General features: G+C 40.7%; 1 protein-coding gene across 5 annotated transcripts in view; it reads left to right on the top strand.

Annotated features, from left to right (window-relative positions):
- EPN3 (epsin 3) overlaps positions 1 to 19,871 on the top strand; it is a 48,659-nt gene that overhangs the window by 10,842 nt on the left and 17,946 nt on the right. For all 5 annotated transcript variants that reach the window (XM_081936385.1, XM_081936388.1, XM_081936386.1 and 2 more), the window contains exons 2-3: positions 2,067 to 2,787; positions 6,483 to 6,601. In XM_081936385.1, coding sequence (XP_081792511.1) covers positions 2,202 to 2,787; positions 6,483 to 6,601 — 705 coding nt within the window. In that variant the 5' untranslated portion in view covers positions 2,067 to 2,201. The remainder of the gene's footprint in view (positions 1 to 2,066; positions 2,788 to 6,482; positions 6,602 to 19,871) is intronic.

Here is a 19,871-nt window from a genome sequence, read left to right as displayed (position 1 = left end):
ACGGGGGAACCAGTTTGGGGGCATGGCCAGCCTGCCATCCCTACCGGTTCAGTGACGCAGTCACATTTTCCACTACTGGTTCGCCTGAACCAGTGCGAACCGGTAGCAACCCACCTCTGCCTTTTAACAATAAAAGATGCTGATTTTTAAATAAATGCTTTAGCTGTGCTGTATTTTGCAAGATTTTAGGAGTGCAAAATATGATCTTGCTTTTGTAGCTCATAATTTATTTTTGTTTTACATCGAGGAAACTTGAATATATGCTTTTGGTTTTGTTCTCAGATACTGTAGATTTGTAAAGTAAAAGAAGTATCATGGAATATATACTCACAACATGTATGCTATGTTGAATTGGATGCCAAATGATTTGGTGTGATGCCTATTAACTACCTGTAAACCTGATTATTTTGGCTATCTTATCCGCTTTACTCAGAAAAATCTAAAGTAGAAAACCATAATATGTTTTTTTCATCCAGCTTTCACAATATGAAAAAAGCACTTCAGATAAAGATTGGCATTCTTATTTGAAGCAGAAATGTGTTCAATCCTTTCAGCGAGACCTTGATCACAGTGTAAATGGCGGTGTTTATTCACAGCCCGCTCTTTGCACAGATGGATGCTTAGTTTGGCATGTAGATCTCTTTTGGTGGATAATATAATTATTCTTTTTGAGATTGCCTACTATGGAAGAAAGCTGTTATGTACAGTACAATGGTGTGTCAATAAATGTATAACAGCCAGTTCTGGTCCATTGCTGCCCCTTCTCCATCTTGCTAGCCACCAAACAGCTGATCAGTATGACTTGCAAAATTCCATAAAAATGAAACAATTGGCTTTCATGAACCAGTAGGGCTTGGCTTCAGCATATCGCAGTACACAGTACTTGTCCTTGTCGAGATTCACAGTCCAGAATTTCCTGATATGTATTTCTGTAACATCAAGGACTTGTTATTTTCTTATCTTCTTTCTGAAAGATTTTTTCCCACTATAGTTGCTCATGAAATAAGGGTTCTTTGATAATATCACGCTGAAGGCCAATGTAACATAGTGGCTAAAGGCCTGAATTTGGGCTGGTGACATCCAGATTTGAGTCCTCAATTACTCAATCTTTTTTTAAAAAAATATATTTTTATTATTTTTACATTTAAAACAATGCAATACCGCAGAGTCGGAGTGATCATACATTCACATTATGTACAGCTAGTTTCAACCATTAACAGTTAATCTACTTAATACATTGTCTGTCCTTCTGTCCAATTACAATATATACATTTGTTCCAGTCTTGTCATCTTGTCTTATACCAATCATAAAATCTCTTCCATACTTCAAAATATTCTGATTCCCCTTTATTTTTAAGTTCAATTACTCAATCTTGAAGGTCCCCGAATAACTGTGAACCAGTTTTTCTCAGCCTATGGTGTAGGATTGTTATGGGGAAGAAGGAGATACCACCATGTGAGTTAATATAAGCTCTTGGGGCGGTGTGTGTGTGTGGAACTGGGTGTTAAAAAAAACATAATCATGAGGTAATATATTACCAAAGCTAACACGGGCTGCCTATTTCCTTTCTAACCGTGCATTTTTGAAGGTTTTTACTGGGTGGAGATAAAAGGTAAAACAAGTGCAGAGGATTAAAACATTCATTTCCTCTTTGAAACCCTTCAAATATCTCCACAACCGCAGGACTTCATCCCACCCATTTTTAGAGTGCTATATGGCCCTCAAAGTGACAAAAGTAAATTTAGAGGGCACTGCAATATGCTCACCATGCAGAATTATACTTAGAAAAAAATAGCATAGAGGTATTTCAGGAACAAAAGGATACATTTCTATATACATTCTGCCCAAATACTCTAGCTGAATAATTCATGGCTGGCTTAGAACTATCTGGAACGGCTCTAGCTTTTGAAGACATAACATAAAGCAGACGAATAGAGCAGAAGGGGAGGGATAGAAAGGAAGAAATGCATTTCCCCCCCTGACTGGATAAAATAAAACAACCGATCAGCTAAAATGGCTGAACTGAACCATAATTTTAATACAGATTCCATTTCTTGTTTTCTAGCTCATTGTGGAAACTGAAGAAGTAGCACTTCTTAACCAATCACTCTGAAGCTTTGATTCTTCCCTGAGGCCTCTCAAGTTTTCTTCTTTGGATAATTTCTTTCTGCAAAGTGAGGTCCTTTTTTCCGGTTCAGCCATGACGACCTCTGCCTTGCGTCGACAGGTGAAAAACATTGTGCACAATTATTCTGAAGCAGAAATCAAGGTGCGTGAGGCCACCTCCAATGACCCCTGGGGACCCCCCAGCTCTTTAATGTCTGAGATCGCTGACTTGACCTTCAACACAGTGGCTTTTGCAGAGGTCATGGGTATGATCTGGAGACGGCTGAATGACAGTGGCAAGAACTGGCGGCACGTCTACAAGGCCCTGACTCTTCTGGACTACCTCGTTAAAACAGGCTCAGAGAAGGTGGCTCATCAGTGCCGGGAGAATCTGTATACCATTCAGACTTTAAAGGAGTTCCAGTACATAGACCGTGATGGCAAAGACCAGGGCATCAATGTTCGTGAAAAGGTGAAGCAGGTGATGAGCTTGCTGAAGGATGAAGACAGGCTGAAGCAGGAAAGAGCTTATGCCCTGAAAACCAAAGAGCGGATGTCCGTTGAAGGGATGGGCATTAGCAGCAGCAATAGCAACAGCCAACAGCTTGCCTATGGACGGCGGGCATCACAGTATGGCGACGACTACAGCAGATCAAGAGGTTCGCCATCCTCCTTTAATTGTGAGTACTGCAAAGGTATGTGGCCGTGCCACAGTTCCTCTGGCAGAACAAGTCATCTTTGCCAAAGGAAATTTGAAAACGTATAATCTAATTTGTGAATGCTTTCATGGGGACTAGTGATCCCGTAATAAAATTCATAGACATCTTGACCACAGTTGCAATATACTACAATGTAAAGATGTAAGCCAGTGGTTCTCAACCTGTAGCTCGGGACCCCTTTGGGGGGTCGAACGGCCTTTTCACAGGGGTCACCTAAGACCATCGGAAAAAACATATTTTCGATGGTCTTAGGAACCGAGACACCATTTTTATGGTTGGGGGTCACCACAACATGAGGAACTGTATTAAAGGGTCGCGGCATTGGGAAGGTTGAGAACCACTGATGTAAGCATATGCTTTTGGAGGCAATTGTTTGCAACACTGCCTGAAATGTTTCCAAATTTCTATCATTTATTGCAATGGAGCTTGAGAAATGAAATTTGGCAAGTATCACATAATATTTGAGGGTCACAGATTGCTGATAGTAGGAATGGGCACAGATTCAAAAGGCCCATGGATAGAAACTGTTCCAAGTGCGTAGATTTTTTTTATTCCTTGACATTTTCCCCAGTATCTTTTATGATACTGGGGAAACCTTCCCTGTTTCTACCATCCTTAAGCAGAATTTTTATAGGTCTTTACATAGCTTTTACAACTTTGATATATATAGTTTCATTCAGTTGAATGCAATTACAGAATCCTAGATGAATCCTAATAGGTTGGACTCCCTGATCCTGCAGGGATGTAAAAGTATGTTTAACTGAACAAAGTTACGTATATTTCCACTTGAAATATTTCTGGATCACATGGAGAATATAAGATTGAATGGGGAAGCGCCATGGTGTACAGCCCTATCATTTTGCATTTTTGAAAGCTTTCAGAGGACCAAATCGTAAAAAGGGAACATGGCTATTTAGGTAGCATTTAATTAAGATTCCCAGCATCTTTTACCATCCTTTACCACTCATGGTAACTGCATTTGCTGAGAATTCTATATATTTAGGGCAGTGATGACGAGCCTTTTGGGCATGGCTTATCAAAAATTCAGAAAATGGCTAAATTGATTCTTCTGGTGTGTCACACTTTCTTGAACAAAATAGAAGGATCTCCTACACACACACCCCTCACCCCATCTAAACCACTGTGAACAGCAGCACTTGGAGGCAAGGCTGACACTAGGCCTAAAATAAAGGCCTGGGCCATGACTTTAGTCTTTGCAACACCATTGCTGCCACTCAAAAACCCATTCCCCAAAATGCCATTGCCCCTGCAGCTTTGCACTCCTCAGGTTCTGCCATGCACTGCTTACCTTCAGGCAGTGTTCTCTTTCTGTTCACAGGCTCCTGCGGCCTACTTGAGACACGCAAGGCTTTTATTCTTGGTTTAGAAGAATGCTCTTCTACAGCCTATGAAATCTGTCCAAAAGCATAGCCAGTTCTTGCATGATTTTCAGAGGTTGCGTGACTTCCGGAGGCTCTGGAGGCCGGGTGTGAGCATGCCCCATTCTCGGGCGGCCTCCACAGTCTCTGAAAATCATGCGAGAATGGACCATGCTTTTGAGAATAGTTGTCAGGTGTTGGTAAACACAGGCATGTCACCCAAAATGTCATGGCATGTTACCTTTGACACGTGTCATAGGTTTGCTGTCATAGATCTAGGAGGTCACAGATTCCCCATGCCTAAGGGTGGAGATTAAGCAGGAGAGTTAAGGAAATGAAACAGAATTGATGGAAATTATATGTTCTGTCTTAAAAGGCACTTCTTACAAGACACTGAACTTAAAGAAATGGAGCTATTAAATTAATATCACAACTCATGGGTATCACATACAGCCACATGAATATTTGTTTTCATATTCTTCTTACTGGCAAATGCTGAATATATATACTCTTCAGAGCATATAAATCGCATAGGTTTTGTTGTCCTCTGTTCTATTATCTACATCATCTGTCAATTCCTGCAAAGAACTGCTTTTTAAGAATATTGTTTATTATGAAATGGATCTCTTAGCTGGGATATATGTCCCAGTGGCCAGTAAAGCTCAAGTAGTAATTCATACAATCAGCTTCTCTCCCCCAGTAAATGATATAATAAGGAACTGGGAATGGATGGTATATTTAGGCATTAAGAAATAGCCATAAAATTGTTTGGGAAACAAATAAGCTCCCCAGACTTTTCTGTCTTCTTGTCCTTCTGTCTCATTTTGCAAGCTAAGTAATAAGCGTGCAAAATTTTTAATTTTTTAAAAAAGCTTAATGTTTCTATATAGTATACAAAATTATCCATTTTATAATTAACCACTTCTACCATGCATCCTGTAGATCATTGTGGATATTGAAATATCAGACTTCCTAGATTCCTTGAGTGGCTGTTAGTTACAACATTTTTGTTTGTTTGTTTAGAAGTCGTTGTGAATATATTCAGTGAGGCTTCTGAGGTAAAAGTCCATGACTGAAAGAAAGCCCTTAGAAGTGGGGTTGCCATCCGAATAAACTAACAGAGAATTGCATTTTAATTCTATTACTTTGATGTGGATGGGGAGAAAAAAATAGCACTAACAGTATTAGCATGCCAGATGTTGAGCCTAGGAGAATACATTTGTAGGCATACAGTATGGGTCTTAAATCCTACACACTCACAGTTTCTGACAGAATTTTAGGAACAGTGTCATCTGTTGGGGAAAGGGGATTAGACTCCCTCAGCATTGTAATAAAGGCTTGTGTCTTATATATGTGCCTCACAACATCACAAATATGACCCAAAGGAGTGGGGCTTGTGCTGTGACACTATAACACTGCCGACAAAACCAGCAACACCCTGCAGATACCACTGTTTTGAATCTTAGTTCGGTACCAATGTACTTTCTTTTTGTTCCTGATACCAAACTCAATGTTGCTATAGAAACACAAGTGGATTGGAGTTTTCAAAATAAAATATAACTGCATAAAATTCCCATCGTGAAGCATTTTTTTTGCCCACCACATGTGAGTTAGTCATAGTCTTCGACGGTTGGACATCATATGAAATTAAAACACAGAAGGTTGGTAGGCAGAAAATGGAGAGAACCATCAGCACAGAAAGAGATTATTGTAAAAAACATATTTAGTACAGGGTGGAGGACTGCTTTTCTCCTGAGGGCAGCATTTCCTTGAAAAAAAAAATTACAAATAATTCCTCCCTTCCTCTTGTGACCTTCCATCTTTCAATCCTTTGCCTCCCACTCTTCTTTCTCTTAGTCTTTTTCTCTCCATCTCTTTCTCCATATTCAGTACAGCAGGATTCAGAGTACTTAAGCTAGACAATTCAAGAGTCACTGGGAGTTGGGTGGCCTGTATATTTAATAAATTGTTATTAATAATTAACGGATAGCTTTATGTAGTGTATATTGGAGGTGGTGACCCTTTGAAGGCTGTATGCAACAAAATTTCATTTTAATGTATGCTGATTAGTGCATGAGTGTACATAAAAGTGACAATAAAGTTATTATATTCTAAAAATATATATTCTTACAGGGAAGCTTCTGTAGATCACTAATGACTGTGCTCCCATTTTCTAAAAAAGCACTAAAGAAACAACTGGACTTTCTTTCAGAGCACATTTTGCAGGATTCTTTCATTCTACTTGCCCTACTAATTGGTTTTTGTCTTTGGTTTCAGCTTCTTCATCATCACCTCGGTTCAACTCTGACCTGGAGCAGGCAAGGCCACAGACCACTGGTGAAGAGGAGCTCCAGCTCCAGCTTGCCCTAGCAATGAGTCGAGAAGAAGCAGAAAAGGTAACGGCTTTTGTTCCAAACCAGCTTCTTTAGAGCTGGGCAAATACCAAGGGAGATCACCAAGCACACTCACTGCCTCAAAGGTTGAATGTGAGCTGGACCAAAAAGCCATGCACACTAAAGCTGAAAATGGGAATAATGAGAAAGAATGCAATGACTTGCTTCATTCCCCAAGGAAGGTTTTGTTGGCTTGTTGGAACCAGGCACAGGTGCACTTTGATAAAGAAGCAACCTTATTTATTTGTTCGTTTGTTAAATTTATTTGCCCCCTGCCTCACCAAGGCATAAATAAAAAGGAATAAAATGAAAGGGGTGTAAACAGAACCGAAGTAAAATAATAGAACCATAAAATAAACAGTGAAAAAGAACACAACGAGAATACACCAAAGTGGTGACCAAAAAGATGGACAGGTGGAGAGCAATGAGGGGAGAATTTGTCATTAATCCAGCTGTCACATTTCCAGTGTGGAAATCCCCCAACTGAGACCCCAGGCCAACTGGTAGAACCATGCCTTCAGGCTCTTGTGGAAGGATAGGAGGGTGGGGGGAGATCATTGGTGGGATTCAATTTTTTTTACTACCGGTTCTGTGGGCGTGGATTGGTAGGCGTGGCAGGGGAAGGTTACTGCAAAATCCCCATTCCCTCCCGATCAGCTGGGACTCAGGAGGCAGAGAATAGATGGGGTGGGGGCCAGTCAGAGGTGGTATCAAAATTTCCGCTACCAGTTCTCCAGAACTGATCAGAACCTCTGAGGCAGATCTTACTTTAGAAAGTAAGATGTTCCAAAGAATGGGTGCTGCGGCAAAGAAAGCTCTTCTTCTGGATCCCGATAGTCAGAGATTTTTGACTGACAGGATCCAAAGTAGGTCTTTCTTCCATTGTATAAGAAGTTCCTTTCTTGTAGAAGAAAGTATTTTGTTGTGAGTCCTATTTATGTAGTAACAAAATAGGAGCAATAAAGCCTTAGGCACAGGCAAGGTATCTCCTACTTCTTATCAGTTAAAGCTAGTTCGATGTTCAGGTAGTTTTGACTTACCACCGTTTGCTTAGCACTGTTGAAAGTTATGACCTACCTAAAAAGGGGGACTGAAAAAAAAGGACGTTCCAATGGTTAGCCTCTCCACGGTCATATGACCACGCTTTTGGCACTCGGCACATGGCTGAATTTACGGCTGTTTGCAGAGTCCCACAGTCATAAGACTGCAATTTTGCTCAAAATTGGCACTTCTGGTTTTCAGCACAAATGCACCGCAGCAAACGATGGGCTTGTTAAATGACTACAGTGTTCACTTGACTGCAGTGCTCATACTTACAACCACACGGTTTGTTTAACAATTGCTGCAAAAAAACCCATTGTAAAATCACATGACGAATCCATTTTATGACCATTACGGCTTATAACCATAATGGGCAGGCTCCATTATCATTGCTACTTGAGGATTACCTGTAACAGAACGTAGGGATGCAGTTACAAGAAGGTATTATAGAAGCTATGATGCTGATTTTAATTGTATTGATTTTATGCTTTGAATTTTGTGTATTTATTTATTTGGTTGCAGCTGCCATAAATGGCAGATACAAGTAGGAAAGTGGTTGATAAATTTATTTAAATAACTACCGTAAAATACACGAGGAAGGCAAACTTAGTTCCATTATTGGCACCTGGAAGATGTAGTAAGTGTTAGACAGAACCATAGAGTGTAACAATTTGAAGGGATCATATAAATCAACTCAGTGCTGAGTGCAGGATTACATTTGAAAACCTCCAGCAAGAGGAAGTCCACTGATGATCTAGATAGACTAATCCACTGCTTAACCATTCTTAATTCCTGATTTTTTTCTTAAGTCCAGTGAGTCAGATGTGGTTGCTTTGTTAAGCCCAGTGTCTTTCAGGTGTGGCCTTTGAGCATTTTGGGTAGGTAGTATGAGGACTGAAGGCAACAGGGCTTGAGGACAGCTAAAAAGATTGTCTCAGAGCCAGGGGCATCTGTGTGGAGTGTTTGTCAGAAAAGTCAAGCTCTTGCTTGCGTAATTGAACATCCACCCTTTGTTGCATGTATGTGGCACACATGAAGAAGGGACAAGGCTTTATCCCATGGGTGCTTGCCATCTTGCCTTTTTGACCCTGTCCCAGGGATAACCGTATTTGGATCAACACTGAATGCGGGCAAGGCAGAGAGTTCTGGAATATCACTGCCTGCAACCTTGTTGAATTTGGGTTTTGATTTTCTTATGAGTGTTTAAGGTAAGCAAAAGAATTCCAGATATCATCAAGGGGTATTAACACTTCGTTGATTTAACTATCTTTTGTCTTGTACGCTAACACATGCAGAGTCACCTGGTAGTAGTAGGTTACACTGGGCCTTAAATCAATAAGATAAGCTTTCATAGTGGCTGCATGGTCTACCGCCCTTTTATTCTTTTATCATGAATGTCCTCTAGCAATGTCTTTAAGAAAAATAAAGAACATATCAAGGTCTTCCTCTTCCCCCTTTTCAAATGCAATTCCCTGACGATAAGGCATAACAATAAGTGTTCTATGAGTAGAAGGGAAGGCATTAGAACATGTATTTCTTTCCTTCCTCCTCCTGCATTTCAAAAAATCATTTTCATAAGAGAGGGAGGTTATAAAGTATTATTGGCTTTATTTTATAAGACTGTAGTGCAGTGCCCAAACTGGAATGTGTGTGGGGAGGTCAGAGCCCCGGAAACTCAAAGACCAGCTGGCCAGTGTGCATGTGCGCACCGGCCACTTGGTCTTTGCATGCGCCAGAGCACTGAAAACTCAAAGACCAGCTGGCCGGGGTACATACTTGCGGCGGCCACCTGGTCTTCTGGTTTCCGGCATGTGCATGCATGCCAGCCCATTGATCTTCGGGTACACTGGAGCGCCAGAAATCTGAAGACCAGGGGGTTCGAAGACCGAAGTTCCGGGGCTCCGGCACATGCGAAGATCAACTGGCCGGTGTGCATGCATGCACCGGAAACCAGAACAGCAGTTGGCAACAGCACACGTGTCCACAGAGAGGGCTCTAGGTGGCACTTACGGCATGCATGCCATAGGTTCGCCATCATGGCTGTAGTAGAAGCTTTGTTTAAAGCGCTTCTATTGTTATGTCCTTATTTACAGCAATTCCCCCCTTTTTCCACTGAATATATGTCATAACCTCCAGAGTTTGATTGACTCACCCTCTGGAGGGATTTTGGAGGGGCCCAAGAATATCCTTGTGATCTTGTGCACACTGGATTATTGTCAGATTGTTTCACTGATCTCAGTAGGACTTTCTTGTGAGTGCACATACTATGTATAACTGTATTGCACATTTCTATATCTGTGGTCTTAGATTTATATAGTAGGCACTAAAATGAATTGAGATAAAATGGGACATTATTTAGTGTCTTTTTTTCTTGCATCCTGATGATGTGCAGGCAGGGGATTATGGGAGCTGAAGCTCCCATATCTGGAAGTAAGTAAGTTTGGACAACCTGAATTGTGGATTACTTGGTAGGATTCTGTTGTTTGTGTTTTTAAAACACTGACGTATGTCCAGGATTTATTTCAGGCAGCTGTCAATAGGATCTTATATTTTATAAGATTGAACATAGCTAAAACCAACAGTTTGTATTGGTTACGAGCTTAAATTCCTTGTGGTCCTTTATTGATGCAGGAACAGTTCCTTTTGTCAGTTCTGGTTATGTCATCTATAATGCAGCATGTGGGTCGTGTGTAATTTCCTCACAAGTGATTTCCACTTGTGAAGCTATGAAGAGGCGGTTAGTCACAAGTAGTGAAATGTGTTTTCTTTCTTTTGCAATGTTGAAGATGAACCAAGGATGCTACGATTCTACTCTGTCTCCTTGCAACTTACTAAACCTAATATTTTCTCATTTGATTGACAGCACTTTCAGATCATGCTTCAGAGGAACTTTGCACAGAGTACCTCTGCATCTTTGCAGAGTACCTCTGCATTGGCTGTGCAAATGGTCTCCCACAGAAGTGCCTTTAGACCTAGAGAAACTGACAGGGCGTTTTAACTTCTCTGAAAAGATTGCCAGAGCTCTGTAGCACAGTAATTGGCATCCCATGGCTTCCTACCAGCACATCTCCTGCTCTCTTTCCAGGCAGTTAAAACATTTGCTTTACGTATACAAACAAGATCAATTCCAACTGTCATTGTTGCCACAAATGGCACCAGTAACATTGAATAAGCAGGAAGCTGATTGAGACAGTCCCAGTCTGGAGCTTTTGACTTGGGGCGATGTTCCCCCACCTAGAGGTTTACACTCTTCTGAAACCTAGAACCACTTCTGAAAGTACGTAGTTCACAAACTTATTTCTCTAAAAGTTAACAGAATCTACTCTACGTCCTTGTACAACAGGCTGATAAACCAGCTCAATCTTAATCACTTGAAAAGATTATCATGTAACCCTGACTGTTTAGATTTTTGCTTCAGGTGCCAAAATATTCAAGGCCAGCTTATGATCTCCTTGAATGAGGCTTGAAAGGTTGCTTATACAAACAAGTTTTGGATGTTGTTCTTAATGTAACATCAGTCCTGAGGTGTACCTGCATAGCAATATTGGTTGAATGCGCCTATAATTTAAATTTTGTTTGGATGAAACCATCTTTCTACTTAAGAATGAAACACCATTCTATTACATTTTAATGTAGCATGCTAGTTCCTGGATTTGGTAAGTGTGTGTGTGTGTGTGTTGCAGTGGTTCACTTTACTGGTTGGTGGTTATGAGGCAGGAGAGATTGGCTTGATGGCTTTTCTTTTCTGAGTTGTTACAAGAGTCAGTTATTTGCTCCTTGCTGTTTACCATTTACATTAAACCACCAGATTAGGTAATTAACCCCAAATATTTGGGGTTAAGTATGTTCTCCAGGCCAGACAGGAAATGCAGTTGGAGTCCTGTCCAAGTGACTGGAGGCTTGAAAGTCTGGATGGGTGAGAACCAATTTAAATGGAATCCTAATAAAGAGTTGCTATTTGTCCATTTGAATTCTCTGCTTGCTCTAGTGGTGTCTCTTGATAGGATGTCCTTACTCCAGAAGAAGCAAGCCCATGATGTGTGGTTCTTCTAGACCTCTGACTGCTTCGGCTGCAGCAGCAGATGGAGGTTTTTTCCCCAGCCACATTAATATCCAGTTGCAATCCTACCTGAGTAGGAGGATCTTGCTACAGCAATGCTTGCCTTCATTAGCACTCTCTTAGGCTACTGCAATATACTATATGTGAAGCAACCGTTTCAAGGTCATATGGAAGCTGCAGTTGGTCCAGAGCACAATTTGTGCGATGACCATTCTCCAGAACAGAGCAATGCTGAAATAATTGCCAACTATTGACTACTTGCCAATACTGTGGGGCCATAGATGCAATGTAAAGTTACTGTATTAACCTATACAGTCTCACAAAGTTTTGTGCCTAATTATCTGCAATGTCACATTCTCCTACTGGAATTTGCATGGTCAGTCTACCTGGGAGAAACTATTAGTGGGGTGTCCCATTTTAGGGAGGTAAGAGGGGAGGAGAGTCTCACAGTAGCTGCTTATTAGTTGCAGCAATATTTTGGGGAAGGACCTTGTAGTGAACGTTCATCTGGCTCCTATCCTGTTCTATTCAAAACATAGGTCTTCTAGATACCATTTTAGGCCTTACTCCAACTTGCTTCGTTTATAGTTGGTTTGGGTTTATTTTATTTTATTCCACATTTTTATTAATTTGTGCACTATAGTTTTGTATGTATTTCATTTCTTATGTATCTTATCTCTAAACCTTTGGAAGTCCCTAGAAGTTAGCAGTCTATAAATATAAGAATTATAATATAGTTAGCTTGTAACCACTTAGAAGACAGTTTTCATAGACAAATGAACTTGGAAAAATCAATGACAAAATCAAATCTGGTTAAAGCGTATTAAAAAGTTAACAAAGAATGTTTAAATTTGTGAGGGAAAAATTCTTAAGAGTCTAGACATGGTTCAAACTTTTAAAGAGTTTTAAAGTTCAAATCATGCCTATGTTCTTAAACTTTGTTCATAGGAAAGTTCCTACAACAGAGTCTTATAACTCTTATAGGAATTCTTCTCAATTGTGCATTAGCTATACTGAAGAAAATAGAGTCAGATGCTTCACAGGCAGCTTCTAAAAGTTGAGTAGGATAAGGAGGAAAATGCTTTTTTAAAAAAAAAATCCAAAATGTGGTAATTTGGTAGTGAAGAATCATTCAGGACATAATTGCAGTGAAGACTGTTCCAAAATGTTTTGGATAAAAGAGGTCATGGAAATCATTTCACTACATTGATTAGAAGAGTGAACCATATAGGCAGAATCCCCTTGCATGTTTTAGCATGATGACCCATTTATAATTGCAAATGCAAACTATCTCTGAAAATAATTCCTCAGTCCAGTTATGCTGCATTCTAGGTCAAAGATGGGAACATTGCAATTTGTCATTTGTGGCCCCCAAATGTAGGAGGAGCAATCTATTTGGCTCATTAGACAAGTTCTGTTGGCTCTTTCTAAGTTCAGCAGCCTGGAATAATCTCTTAAATAGACAGCACTGTCATATTATTTCTTTCTTTCCGAGTGTAAGCTTCTGTCAAGAACAGATGTCAAGCCTTCATAAATCTTCAAACTTTAGCCAGATGACATGATAACATCCTGTCCTGCTGGCTACATCTGGCAGGGACCTCCTAGAAAGTGGGGAGACTTTGGTTATTCTTGAGCAAAAAGAGAAATGCAGGATTTAAGGCTGACATTTTGCTGAAGCAGCTTTCTAATATGGCATTGTACATCCAGTGTAACGAGCAACATTTTAAAAACTCTCACAGTGACATCTTCTTTTTCTGGCCTCTTAGATGTCACTGCCTGAAACTGTTTCACTTTGCTGTATGCAGATTGATATTGCTTTGCTGAGAGAAACTGGCCATTTTGTATAAGATCAAGACAGGCATATGCATGAAGACATCAAATGTGCAATTGGCATCTCTCAACCATGCAATCAACAATTTCCTAAGGCTTCTTCCCACTCCAGGTCAAATTGCTGTAATATTCATATTCCTTGGGGGGGGGGGGGTAGTCCCTATCTTATTTTTAAGACAGAAGTGGAGCTCCAGTCAGCACAGATTAGAAGGTTAATTCCAGGGACTCCTCCCTTCATCACCAGTCATCACGGAAAAGAGAACTGTTGGTAGAATATTTGAAATGGATATTATCCTTGCAGCTTGGGCTTTGAGAAATCCTTTACTTGCTATAATGTCCAGGAGCAAGGAATCTAAAGAAGAGCCTTCCTATGTATTTAAATAGGCCACGATACGTATAATTACAAACTCTTAACTTTAATTACTGCAATATCGAGATTGCATATGGATGGAATATTTTTTTATGATTGTAGATGCATAATAGGGTAAAAAAAGAGAAGCAGGCATAAAGAGAATATCTTTACTAGAGAACCAAACAACTTTTGGAGTTACATATCTCTGATTTTTCATAACTGAAGCAGAGAGGAGCCTCTTAATAAATGTGTAGAACGAATTAGAAATCACAACATTTGCAGCACTTGCAAATACTATATTGGGCCCTTCTCTAGCTCTGGCATTCTCAGGGAAAGCCACAATTGGCTTACAATATATGCTTGGATACACCAGATTCCATTTTCATATTCCACCTTTTCAGTGGAGTACTGACTATGTTGTCCTGAAACTGGGATACAAGCCGGGCTAAGGAGGTCAAAAACAAAGATGTTTCTCCTGCTATTAATGTGGTAAACTTTGGAAATAAATATCAGCCATTACAATAATCAAATTCCCTATGCTATCTCTTGTTAATTGAAACGTATTGTTTATATTTGTGCTTTGATCTTTGGTTGTAATTAAGGTTGGCTTTTGATTCCTTCTACTAACATCTAGGGGACATTATCCTTATCCAGATCCATCAAGCAATGTTCTTGTTTTAAGTCAGTCTTCTGAAGGAGGATGTCATTGACAGACTTAAAACAAGAAAACTATTTGGAGAGCATGACTTTTTTCCTGTTAGGAGGAGGCATCTCTGTGGATATAGAAGCAAAGAGATACAAAGACTGACTAAAGCATAGAAAGAGTTATGGTGACAAGAACTAAAGACACATAAACCTGCTCTTCAGCTGTGCATCAAAATAAGTAGGACATCAGGAGGTTTGTTGAGCCCCAGCATAATCATGGGGATGTTGTCATATCCTTTCATTATTTTTAATTATTATGTCTGGAAAGCAGGTCAGAGGTGCCTAATACTGTTTATAGTCCTCTATTCTGCTACACAACAACTTGTGTAGCAAGCTGAGGGCATCTCAGACATGCTACATACCTTGTTTCCCTGAAAATAAGACCTCCCCGGATAATAAGCCCAATCGGGCTTTTGAGCACATGTGCTAAAATAAGTCCTCCTCCGAAAATAAGCCCTCCCCAAAAAACATTGCAACACATTAGCAGCCATGAGGTGACCACACTTGCCGCCTCCTGCACTTCAAAAATAATAAGAGCTCTCCAAAAAGTGCCAAGTGCTTATTTTTAAACTAATCAGAATTAAATATTTGCATCATTACAATATTCTAGAGTGACTCCAGAAGAACAGACAGTTTATATACTTAGAGAACCTATTTTTATTAGGAGATGAAGTAAGTAGCCTGAGGTTTGTTGTGTTTCTGTTGCTTATTGGGTCGAATTATTTAAGGCTAAAGTAGCTCACTTAAATGATGAAGGAGCTTGCAATAAAGAGGAAAAAAAGGCAGGATGCTTTGATGGTCTGGTTTTACAAGTGGCAGCTGGGCCCAAAATGTATAGTTTCCTGCACAGCTCAGGAGATGCTCTACCATTAGCTTTGAACTTAGATTTCTTCACAGCAAAGTAAGTGCAATAAGCTATTATTTGAAATTGCTATGTTTATAGACCTGATAGGAGGATTTATCCAAAGGATCATTCCTTATTTAATAGCATTTTAAGTTTACATAATTTCTACTAAATACAGTAGCTGCTGATATTGTCCAGCTACATAGATGTCTGAAGACACATCATAAATCTTTGAGCAAACCACTCTTGACTGAGTTAGGAGAGAGGAAAAAAGGAGACAAGGAAATTCTAGAGGCATTCTCTGTGGCTGAGTTCACACATTGTTTTTAGTGGAACAAGTAATTGCTTTACACACTATACCAAGCCATAACCTCTGATTTACAAACTGTAGTGGGTCAATTTACACATGCTAAGCAAAATCCAAAGCAGTCACATTGAACATTGGCTGCCAACCCAGTGACCATTATATTGGAGTGATTGTTCTGTAAATTTATTCTATTTTATTCATTCATTTATTCATTCAAATTTATAGTTTCATTTCTTTCCTAACAATAATATTATATCCGATTTGTGCTCTATTAAAGACTTCCCATCCTCTGATATTTTTCATAATTCTCAAAGTTGCCCAAACTTGATCTAAATTTCAGCACTTAATAAAGTGTTCTAATCTCAAAAAGAGACAGAAAAAATATAGCCGAATGACTAGCAACAAAATAGAACCAAACTTCATTTCTAAAGAACTATGTAGATGATTAGTTTTTGCTGTATCTGCCTAAATAGTGTACAAAATTTGAAATGAATATCTTTAAGCCTTGTCAGAATTTGTGCTGCATTCAAGAACTTATAATGAAAAAATAGAACCTCAAATAAATACCAACCTTATCAATGAGTCAATTGCTGTAACCGAGGAAATGTTATGCACAATCTCACTTAGCTTCTCATCCCAACTCAGGTGTTAGATATTTTCATCTTCATTTACTCTGAACGGAAAAAAATGATTTAATACAGATCAGTGGTGGGTTCCTAACCAGTTTACTACTAGTTCGCTGAGAGGGTGCTTTGTGCGCACATTGCTGCACATGTGCAGTTGACTGAAAGCTGTTCTGCGCATGCACAGAACAGTCCGTCAACGGCAGAAGAGACCAGGGAACTGGTTCGGAGGTATGGCAGGCCTGGGCCGCTGCTGGTTCCAGTGACCCAGGCTGCCATACCACTACCGGTTCAGCTGAACCGGTCCAAATCGATAGGAACCCACCATGGTTACACATGCAACAGCCGGCCAGTCTTGCTATTTTAAGTGTTGAATAGTAAAAGGGGAATCCATGTTTGTCCATAAATAAACATGCTTCCCCCCGCCCTTTTTTTTTTTTAAAAAAAGAAGCAACTCTGCTCTTTTCCCACAACTAAAAGAAAAACACATTAAGGTTGTAAAGAAGAAAGGAAACAATTGTGCGCTGTATAGGATTACAATGTTCAAGTTCATCAAGTTCCTAGGAACATTGTCAACCATTAAGCAATACATTATGGAACAGATTCTTCTAGGGATATTTAATAGGGAGGATTCTGATACTATTTGACACAACTGAAGAAAGCAGATAATTGGAAAACTGGGGAATATCTGATGTGGGGAAGAAACTCACATTTGAAGTCAGCGGGCTCTTTCTACTGGTATTTGCCTTAATAATAGTAAATGAATTTTAGTTCAGCAGGTCTTTCTTTCCTTCCTTCCTTCCTTCCTTCCTTCCTTCCTTCCTTCCTTCCTTCCTTCCTTCCTTCCTTCCTTCCTTCCCTCCCTCCCTCCCTCCCTCCCTCCCTCCCTCCCTCCCTTCTTTTCCTGCTTTTATTACTTTATAAGTAACTCAGGGTAAGAAACATACACGATCCTCCCTCCTCTTCCTATTTTCCCCACAGCAGCCACCCTGTGAGGTGGATTGGGCTGAGACAGAGTGATTGGCCCAAAGTCACCCAGCAGATCCCAGTTCAATGCTCAGAAAAGATAGAAAGCTCCACCCTAAAACTCTAGGTAGTGGCTGCTACTGAGTGTGGGCAATAGAGGGACCTGCGGCCTAAGCCAGAATCAAAAATTTCTAAAAAAGGCAGAGTTCCATAAGTAAGATTTTAATGACTTTCCTGCTGTTGGGTTGTCTGGCAATGACAAATTCTAGTGGTCTTCAGCAACACATGATAGCATTGTGTCCTTTCTGAGGATCAGTTGATGGAGTGGCTGGCATTAGGCTGTACATTGGTCACACATTCCACTTCGGCCATCAATTAATGGTATTATTTTGTATAAATAGTTTTTTTATAGCCTCCGTCAGAAGATACAGAGAGCTACATTTCAAGAAGGCTAGCAGGCAGCATACTAGAGCTGGGCTGTCAAACGTGCAGCCTGTGGGCCGGATGCATCATGGGCTGGCCACGCCCATGCCCGGTTTAATGAAGGGGAAAAAAGCTGTGATACGTCACGTGACGATGCGAGTTTGACCCCCCCCCCCTGTAATAGAGGGAAAAGGAGACAGGCAGGGCTGGGTTCCGGCAGAAACTACGGCCGGTTCGCTCAGGGTTGCTCCACGCGCATGCGCAGTGCAACTAAAATTGCTCTGCGAATGCATAGAAGCAAAAAGCAAGACAGGCATCACTAGGAGAACCAGTTCGGGGGCGTGGCAGGCCTGGGTCGCTGCTGGTTCCAGCGACTCAGGCCGCCAAGCTACTACCAGTTTGGCTGAACCGGTAGGAACCCACCACTGGAGACAGGAATGATTTGTGCAGTAGTGGGAAGCCAGGCAGATGAATCTCATTACTGTGTTGAAAACAGAGATGGTGATTTTAGCTTGTAACTGTCGAAGACATAAAAGTACCAAATAAATAAATATTCCCATTTGTGTCCCAACTTTACCTTTCAATGCAACCGAAATGTGTTCTGCGTGGACTAACTTTCATGCTAACCTTCAGCTAATTGCCTGAGAAAGAATAAAGCTACCTTGGGACAAAAATCTTGGCAGATTGACATAGTTCACTAAATCCTGGTTTAAAATAGCTTGTTATATCAGGTACACAATGCTAAGTCATAAAGAATAGTTTCTGAAGGAGAAAGGCTGATTCAAACGTCATGCTAAGCCCAAGCCAAGTATTTTTCTTTAGCAGGATGCAAGAATCGGGCAGCCTTTTGTGAATTAAACTTTGACACCAATGCTAGCAATTAGCAACGATTCTTCGGAAAATAAGGTTAATGGTGGGGTGTGTCAATACCGTTTCTTTGGAATTGAATGGGGACAATCTGTGCTTGTTCTTTTACGGCAACAGCATGACAGCATGCCTTGTCTGAAGTTAAGGTTAAAGCAGATTGTGCCTACTAGTGCCAAAGTCTGTTTGCTTGCTTTTTGGCCTTGTTACAGGCAACTGAGTTTTAGAACAACATTTGATGAACTTCAATCTGAGAAAGGACACGGAGAGGTCACAGCAGCCAGCAAAGAAACCTCTCAGGTTACATTAGTTTAGCAAGCCAGCCACATTGCTCCAAGATGCAGCAACTCCCTCTCCAGTGGTGGGTTGCACTTATCGTCACTACTGGTTCGCTGATCCGTTCACGCGCGCGCCTGACTTGCGCTGCGTGCGTGCGTGCATGCAATCCACCGCCCCTGCGACAACCAGCTGATTGTCGGGGCTTGCACAGGTGCTGCACTCTGTGCGCAGGTGCACAATTTGCCTTTTGCCATAAAAAACAGGTATAGAGCGCGGGTGGTTCAGTCTCAGCTGTTCCGGGCCACTACCGGTTCGGCCAAACTGGGCTGAACCAGCAGCAACCCACCTATGTCTCTCTCCTAACCCAGAACAGAACAGGAGCTGGAAGGGACCTTGGAAGTCTTCTAGTCCAACCCCCTGCTCAGGCAGGAAACCTTATACCGTTTCAGACAAATGGTTGTCCAATCTCTTCTTTAAAATCTACAGTATTGGAGCATTCACAACTTCCACTGATTAATTGTTTTAACTGTCAGGAAATTTTTTCTAGGTTGCTTCTCTCCTTGATTAGTTTCCACCCATTGCTTCTTGTTCTGCCCTCAGGTGCTCTGAAGAATAGTTTGACTCCCTCTTCTTTGTGGCAACCCCTGAGATATTGGAACACTGCTATCATGTCTCCCCTAGTCCTTCTTTTCATTAAACTAGACATACCCAATTCCAGCAACCGTTCCTCATACGTTTTAGTTTCCAGTTCCCTAATCATCTTTGTTGCTCTTCTCTGCACTCTTTCCCCAGTCTCTGAAAGTCTTTTCTACATCATGGCGACCAAAACTGGATGCAGTATTCAAAGTGTGGCCTTACCAAGGCATTATAAAGTGGTATTAACACTTCACTTGATCTTGATTCTATCTCTCTGTTTATGTAGCCTAGAACTGTGTTGACTTTTTTGGCAGCTGTAGCTCACTGCTGGCTCATATTTAAG

Source organism: Natrix helvetica, assembly GCF_964273705.1.
Source record: "Natrix helvetica genome assembly, chromosome: 1".
In the NCBI taxonomy this organism is placed as follows: domain Eukaryota; kingdom Metazoa; phylum Chordata; class Lepidosauria; order Squamata; family Natricidae; genus Natrix; species Natrix helvetica.
This window is presented reverse-complemented; position numbering and strand designations above follow the sequence as displayed.